This window comes from Saccostrea echinata, unplaced genomic scaffold, assembly GCF_033153115.1.
Source record: "Saccostrea echinata isolate AGI-Se365-2 ecotype Australia unplaced genomic scaffold, CSIRO_AGI_Sech_v1 ptg000045l, whole genome shotgun sequence".
In the NCBI taxonomy this organism is placed as follows: Eukaryota; Metazoa; Mollusca; class Bivalvia; order Ostreida; family Ostreidae; genus Saccostrea; species Saccostrea echinata.
In genome coordinates, this window is record NW_026889794.1 from 113,500 (window position 1) to 122,516 (window position 9,017).

Below are 9,017 nucleotides of genomic sequence, written 5' to 3' on the forward strand. Positions count from 1 at the left end.
TTACTTCCGTTACTACGGCTGTATTATTGAGCGGCACATTTGAACTAATAAAAAGCAACGAAATTTTACACCCATAGCTATTTAATGATTTTAAAATTAAATTATAAGGAATGACTCTAATTCTTGGCCAAATTATTCATAACCTGGTTTGGGTCAGTTTACGCTGTTTTATAATCCGCTTCGCGGATTATAAAGCGTAAACTGACCCAAACCAGGTTATACTCGAAAAATTTGGCCAAGAATTAGAGTCATTCCTAAAATAATTATAAAATGAAAGCTAAATTTAAGTACTAATGCAAATATAAATTCGGTCATATAGAGATGTTTTATGTAATATATCTTTACGATTTATTTACCAGAAAATATCCAAATAATAAAAAAAAAACTAATTAGATAAATAAATGGTGATTGAAATATTCATCCAAGTTTGTATTTTTTAAAATCTTTTTATCTGAAAAGTTGACAAACATTGATTCATGATATCTCGCTTTGAAGTGAAATCACAATTCCAGAGTCGGAGGTAAAGCTTTTACCGGTATATGTTCAGAGGGTAATTAAACTTTTTTTTTGTTTCATCACAGCTACAGATACGGATTTTTCTCAACATCATACCTTTTCTTAACAGGATATTGAATCGTAGAATACGTTTTACGATAAGATAGCTGTTCCATCGAACAAAGTATAGAAGCAAATTAATGAGGAAGAGTTAAAAGGACTATTTCATTTCTTGTGAGGGAAAAACGATATCAATTAAATCTTAAATCTAGCTTCTTGAGATAAAATCGATGTAAAAAAGAATTTAAAAGTTAGAAAGGTTTAATTTATTATAGATGAGCTCGGGAAAATCGTTTTAATCAAAATGTTTTGGTTTAAGTTAAAAAAAAAAATCCAGCAACAATACCATTCATTTTCATTGTATTTGATATACATATGTATTGCTTAATAGATAGACCATCTGCATTAGTGTTTGCCATATATTCTCATATTCATACATCTCATATTCCCAGTTAACATACGTCTTCTTTACAAACATATAAACATCTCAAATTAAAAAAAAAATCCGAAATTAATCTGACTCAAGATGAAATGTACATTGAACAGATTTATTTCTTCTCTTACTATAGATTTAAAGCTGTATAACGTATAATTCATATTTGCGAAGTAAATTAACTAAAGAAATTCTTTTTTTTTTCATGTTCTAACACTTGAAAAAGAGTCATCTAATGATTGGTATCTCATCTTAACTGCATTAGAAAAAGACTGGTGACCCATATGCATTACGTTAGGAATCCTTTAAATGATTCTTAAATAAATTAAGAAGTGTGGACTCCATGCAAGATATTTACACAGCGTGATCATTCAAATTGCTTTTGGGATATGTTGTATGACCAAATGTGATGGGAAAGACCTTTTGATGAAAAGAATTTTGAAATCATATTTGATATGAATATACATGACATAATGGTAATCTGTCTAATTATTTTATACAATTCATTTTGTAGAATACTGCATAACAAATAATTTGATTGTAAATAGGTATCTCAGATAAAAAAAATTACTTGTTACATGTGTATCCTTAATCACTTTTCAGAGATTAAAATTTCGATAATCTCCCATTGTGTACAAGAAGTCATGGGTAATTTTTTTTTCACAAACATGTAGTACGCCGGAAGAGAGCGATTTTAAAAGCTTGGCTTTTCATACTGTCAATCTATTCCAATTAAATTTTTAAAATTGCCTTCAAGTAACATTGCTTTTAACAAAAAAAGTAGTAGCACTCAACTAGATAATAAGACATGACTCAATCGCGATACAAATCTGTATTAAAGGCACCGTGAAAGGAATAATACTTTTGTATGGAAAGGATAAAAAATGTAAATGTTTTATCGCTATCCGTCTTACTTAAATGTACTCGGCAATATCTTCTGTTCTTTCAAACGCTATACTATACAAAGGTTTGTAATGTTTAAACAAGTTGTTTAATTTCTCAAGGAAGCGTTATATTCAAAGATTGAGTTGTGGGTCTATATATAAAGAATGCTGGACCTTTACAGATTGGAAGTCACAGCGGAGCATGGCTTTGTGTCAGTAAAAACCTTTTACATGTGAGTGCTGTGATGTCAAAACTACAACAGCTGACAATGTAGAGAACACTATAACCGGTAAGAATCTTATATTTTGAATATTGGTGGTTTTTATGGCAATTTTCGAAATTATTACGCTATTTTTAAGATTATTGGTTGCATATTTACATGATATTTAATATACTTTTATGTGTTGCACGTATTATTAACTGAGATAATTTTGCTGTTATTCACAATTGAGATGTTTTTTCTTCTTCAGATTTTCAAAATAATTTCTTTCAAGGAATTTACGCACAATTCTATACGTGTCACATAATACACGTATTTAAAATCTAATTTTTTAAATCTATAATATCAATGTGATGATTTTTGAAAACAAGGGGGTGGACGCCATAGACATACTTTATAGTTTTCAGGGGTGTGCAATTACAAAAATTAGTTACTAGCCCGTCGGGCTAGTGGCAGTAAGCAAGTTACTAGCCCGAGGTTGCCAGTCACTAGCCCATTAACTACCGAAAACAATACATGTATAAATATAACAAAAAAGTAAATAAAAAACATTTAAGTTGAAATGAATAAAACAAATATTGGTTTTGCGCTTTGTTAATGTCAGGTACTTCTCCCTATTTTTATTGCCTGACGCCACGTGCGTCAGGCAGTATAAGGATTAATTTTTCTGGGATCCGAAACTAAGCGATCATTCTTAATGAACTAGATTTTGTGCAAGCTGATTTACATCGGAATTTGATACCTGCATTTAAACAAATACAGTTTGCAGAAGAAAGAATCATATAACTGATGCAAAATAATGATGTGTTTAATTCCTTCAGTTTTTTGCATGCAAATGTTTATTCTTTGCGATTCTTTGTACGGACATGTCCGTGTAACATTTTTTCTGCGTTTCTAAACTACTGGATCAGTCCATTTGCCTTCTACGAAAGGGGTGACACAATCATTTCGCGCCAAATGTCACATGTAAATTATCTTCGCGCCTTTTTCTTGGGTTGTTCTATTGAATGGGTGTGATAACTTCTATGGAAATAAATAAAGTTTATTCTTTTAACATGATTCTTAAGCTCCAGATTTTTTATTAACAGTAAATTTTATCTCATTTTTTAAAGAGAACACATTGTAAATGGACAGGCAACACTAAAGCAATTGATTTGCTGATTATTCTTACTATTTATCCCATAATCATAAACGAACTCCCTCCACCTAGTACATGGGACATCCCTTCTCGATTCAGTCTGTTTTCCACCTAGCCTTTCTTTCATTATTACATTTATTAATAATTAGAAATGCTTAGAAAGTCAGCGAGTAGCATATTATTTCATGCTTTGTGATGAACAAGGGTTTCCTTTTAATACAGTGACAAGCGTGTAGGTCAGTAACCGTAGAGGAATGGGCTTCACTCCCGTAAGGTTCTAAGTAAAAAATCCGCAAAATGAAGAAGACATCATGATCTGTATTGGTTTTCATTTCATAAAAAAGCACGTTATTATAAATATGAGAAAGGTCCTGAAATCGATTGAAAAGAAAAACTAAACAATTTCAAAACTGTATATAAAGATGTATTTTAAGCTCATTTATAATACATGTACATGTATATGGTAAGACCATCATCGCGTGAGTTTTGTTCGGAGGGGGGGGGGGGTTATTAGTATCTTCTTTTGCGCTAGCTATAAAGTGTACAGGTCATTTACTTTGATTTCTAGAGTAGCATTGGAGCATTTTTGTCTCAAACACTTCAAGACAACTTTCCCAGTTAAAACTGTTCATAATTAATTTCGTCGTCGAAAACGACGGAAAACAGACCAGTCTGTAAATAGAGGCCGTCTCATCAATCTATCACTGAGTGTGCATGAAGTGTGCATGAGTGTGCATGAAGAAGCGCGCCCTCTAGTATGAGAGTACATGTAATATGAATTTCTTTAAAACGAATCATCTAACTATTTTCCCCAGAATTATCAGTGGCGGATCCAGGAATTTCATAACGGGAGGGCGCAGTAGAAGGCAGGGGGTCTGGGGGCTGTATTGAAACCCCCATGGGTCCAGGGCAAAGCCCTGACGGGGGTGCGGGAGCGAAGCCCCGGAAGCTGACGAATTCTTACAAATAAGTGTTTTTTCCTTGATTTTAGGATAATGAACATAAGTTCTACATACAAAAATTTCAAACGGGGGATTAATTGGGGTTGGGGGGTGGGGGCGCACGCCCGGCGTGCCGGTGCTGGATCCGCCTTTGATTATAATCTACGCTAGCGCACTTGCAGTTTCATCCCAACGTAACTAGTCAGCCCGTGGGCTAACTAATAAATGACCAAATAGTGGCATATCTTAGATATTCGTTAATTTGTAGTATTTAGTTATGACATTTGAGAAAGTCAATTGTACATCTTGTGTAAACTAATGAAGTATCGCAACTATGTTGCTCCTTGATGACGGAAACGTTTAGCACCTTTCTTGCATATACGTTCCATAGATATTGATTGATTAGTCAGGCAAGCTTTTTGAAAAGCTATTACTTGTCGACTATAATTGTCACTGAAACAACTGGCGATAGCAACACACAATACATATAGGTTAAAACGAATTTAAGATTATGATTTTACAACAAAGTTAATTCGTACATCAATTCAGTCGACGTAAATATACTCATATTTTCGTTTTAAATTTACTAGCCCGACGGGCCAACAAAGTATAGATTTATGATAGCCCGACCTCTAAAATTGGTAGCCCCAGGCGTCGGGCGATGGTAATTGCACACCCCTGGTTTTCCACGCTACAGATGTACCTGTCATACATGTATTGCTTAAATTTTTGGATACTATGTCAACCATGATTTATTCATTGTTTTTTTTTAAATTATTAAATTACAGAACGTTCAGAAGGAAAAAACTTAAAAATGCCCTCCAAGCAGTCGAATGAGAGGTTTCTCAAAGCCGACAGACGAAATCAACTAGAAAAAGTTAAACTAGAGAGAAAATTAAAAATATATGATAAAGAGAAATGGTGCAAAGCCTTGGAAATTGACCGAGAGAAGGAAGCATTTGCCAAATCTTTGGACGCTGTTCGGAGAACCTCTGGATTTAGTGATCAAGGCATCCCTCCGGCTGGCAAGGGAGATACAGAATATCTGAGTGCACCTGTATATCGAATGGGAGTACGACTTAGTGAACAAAGATTAATGGGATGGCGTTCTCAAGAAGAGGAGGAGAGGAAACGAACGTGGAGTTCGCATCGATTATCAAGTCATCGAACATCGAATAGCGATAATCGTCGTCAAGGTAATGATGTATCAGATTACGATACTGAGGTATATGAAGACAATGTTTTCTCTGACGATGAATCTATTCAAGATCTGGCATTTGATCCAAAGCACATGGCTAAGAGTATCATGGATAGCTACAAATCGTTGTTTTCTCAAGAGGACTTTAAACTAGATAAAGATAATGTAAAAAGAATACGATCGGCGAAATTCTGTCGCTCCATAAGTGAAATCGATCTAGGTGTTCAAAAGAAATCCAAACAAAGACCCCATACGGCAGTATCGTCAGTAAAAAGGGGAAGAGGTGCTTCCCTTCCTTTACCTCAAAGGCCTTCGACTGCAACAGCGTGCAGAACATCAACAAAAGATAATGTAGTGCTTTTGAAACCTTTGAGATCCAAGTTTTATAGACATCATCACTCTGGTAGCGACTTTGATTCAGATGGAACAGATGATGTCGATAGTTTACATTTATCTTCTCAAAGTATAACAAATGTGAAAAATTCACCACAAGAAAACCCGGAGAGTATAAAAGAGGAAAGTCATTCTGAAAACGGTTCTAGTAAGCAAACGCACAGAAAACTTCACCATCGTGTGTCATTATCAAGATTGAACGATGGACCAAACACTGAACCCATTCCTGAGGACGGTATTCTAAAAACCACTTACGATAAAAACAGAATATCTTCAGAATCACTTGGTTCCGACAAAGCACAAAGGTGCAAGTCAGCCAAGCAAAGGAAAAACTCGTCAACAGTTCCAATGCAATCTATACATGAAAATGGTGAAATGAAGTACTCAAATTCTAGTGATGTAAACACAAGTGACTCTGAATCCGATTTATCTAATTCTCGCAGAGCACGAATATCTTCCTCAAGACAACGTCACTTAAGCGGAAGCACAGTGACGTCAGATAGCAGGGACTACTTTCCTGGTAGTAGCGTTTACAGTAGCATGAGTGATTTAAGTCTGGATTCCAATGGACAGCGACGACCTAGTAAATGGCGGGAATTTGTCTGTGCAGACAATGCCAATATACCATCATCAAAGTCTTTGGTTTCCGTGACAACGGTTTTAAGAGCTGCTCTTGCTTTCTCTAAAACAGCAAGGCAGCGAGCACTTAGTCAACTCGTACAAGAACAGAGTACAGACGCAAACGAAATCATCCGTCAGGAAAGACTTCGGAGATTAGACTCAAAAAATAGTATTTTAGCAGCCATATCTCAAAATTTTGCAATCAACGTTGACAATATGAACCATGGAAAATCAACAGATGCTTTTCATTGATTTGTTTGTTTACTTTACTGTTGTGATGCTCGTATTTATTTTTCAGACAATATGAATAAACTTCATTGGGATGAGATATTAAATAAGATAATAAATTTAAGCACATCAAGGTTATCAAGTTGATTTTATTAGATTTATTGAATATAGATGTTGGAGAGAGAGGGGGGGGGGGGGGGAGATCAGAATAATATCATTAATTTTGATCTATAAGTTTACATAAATACTTCAAACAAAATATTAAAAGTTTGCAAACTAGGTGACGTCAGAGAGACCAATTCCAGCATTTATGAAGTGGCATATTACAATCTGCAGTGTGATGTGTATAAGCTCTTTGTAAATATCCATTCACACGATTTCAAATTGAACAATTAGGACAAAATATTGACACAATTAAAAGCTCATAAAGTTCGATTCATCAACCGGCATTTTATTATTCACCTACTTTAGAAGTAAGTTGATTGTTGATTCGTTAACACACGATGAAGTGTAGAGCTTTTATATTTCTTTTGTTAATGACGTCAATTTGAGAAATTTTGTTAAATTCCCTTTAAAACAATATTGATTGACTAAATTTTTTAGAGGGAGCAAACAGTTAATTTAACTCGGTGCGTTAAGGTGTCTGCTTTTGTAACTCAGAAAGTAGGGCATGAATTAAGAAGTTTCTTTAACTAATATTTCTTCTTTTAACTTGCACGTTTATCGAACAAATATTGATGAATTTGATACTGTGAAATGCATACAATAAAGTATGTCAATAGGTTCGTGCTAATTGTCGTAGCCATGGGTCGTCCATTGCGTTCTCTGGTACTATGTACAAACAGAATATTTATATTGTTACTTACCAAATAATATTTAAGTTTTAGACGAAGTACAGGTTTATTACATAGCGATTTTTGTTTATTATTATTATAGATTTTCGATATCAGTTTATATCAACTTCAACTTGCAATTTGAATTCGGTACATTTACTGGAGAGAGAGAAAAAATATCAAGCATTTTCTTGAAAGATGGCATTCAGTATGAACAGAGAAAACAACCGCAATATTACATCAGACCTTGTCTTATAGTTTCATTTAATCCAAACCCGTAGGAAACAATTTCAGTTGGGGGTGGGGCAAACATTTGCAGTTTGGGGGGGGGGGGGGCACTACCAAACAAAATCTCCTTGACAAGCAAAAAAGAAAAGAAAAAATGTCTTCAGACTTAATTATTGAGGGGTCACAATCTTAAAATAGCTAAGTTTTCTGTAGTATTCTATATATCGGCAAAATTATATACGCTCCCACCTCCCCGGTCCCTACAGCCATGCAATCCCAAGGACGGATACATGTGGCTCCTGCAATTGTAAAGAAATGGATCATTCGTGTGAATCGACAAGTTTTCTGATTTAACATGTATGTATAATGTCAAATACTTTTTTTTTTAATCTCATTAATTATTTTAACCAGCCTAAAACCGTTGGTTATTACTGTCTAAGAAGGGTCTGTCATTTAAATCACAAATAATAAGGAAACGCGGATAAAAGCTTGTTTCCGAATCCTTAATTCTTGATTTTCCTTACTACTTGTTTGTAATAAAAAAAAAAAAATTGAAAAATTCAAATTAAATTTTGGTTTTTGCTTAAAATTTGACATTCATGTTAGACCACTCTTAGAATGATTTTTTTCGGCTTAGTGAATTGTTATTGTTTGTTGATTTACCATTATAGCATTATGGATAGGTGTGTCTACCTTGCCATTGAATTGTTAAAATAAGATCAAGAGAAGTTAATTGAAAACAAACATTCTATATTTTTCGTTGACGCAGAAGTGATTTACAAGAATTACATGTATAATCGAATCAAATCTATCAAACTGATATCTGTTTCCTTTACTGTCTACGATACTTAGACCTATAATTTCTTTAAACGTTTAAATTCAACTATAGATCTTTATCAATCGGCAGGGCAAGTTTGATAATAAAAAAATATTTGACTATTTCATCTGCTAAAACAACAAAAAAGAAAACCTGAATAATATTATATTTACAAGGATTAATGAGGAAAATCTTTATTAAAGTTACTGATTAAAAAGTTAAGGTGTATATATACAGGCTCTTGTTTAGCTAGCCATCTGATAACAACTGTAATATGGCTACATGTAGCTATATACACAGTAAAGAAATTAATGAGTCCGATATTGATGAAAACTAGAATTGCTCTAACAATTTAGAAAATATGTAAATACCCTGTGGATAGAATATTTATTGTACATGCATGATAACTGTATTTTCTCGCCTCGTTATAAAACATGGAAAAGATCCATTTGACTGCATGCTGTTCAATGAGAAAACAGCCTTTCAGTTCTGGCTTCACGGGCTCCACTCGGGAGCCATTGTTTTTC

The 9,017-nt window shown here is 34.0% G+C and overlaps 1 protein-coding gene across 1 annotated transcript; it reads left to right on the top strand.

Moving 5' to 3' along the window:
• Positions 1 to 2,057: 2,057 nt before the first annotated feature.
• Positions 2,058 to 6,636, top strand: LOC133201588 (dentin sialophosphoprotein-like). Its single transcript, XM_061337383.1, has 2 exons — positions 2,058 to 2,162; positions 4,961 to 6,636. Exon 2 carries the CDS (start codon positions 4,987 to 4,989, stop codon positions 6,634 to 6,636), a length of 1,650 nt encoding a protein of 549 aa, XP_061193367.1. The 5' UTR covers positions 2,058 to 2,162; positions 4,961 to 4,986.
• Positions 6,637 to 9,017: the final 2,381 nt, after the last annotated feature.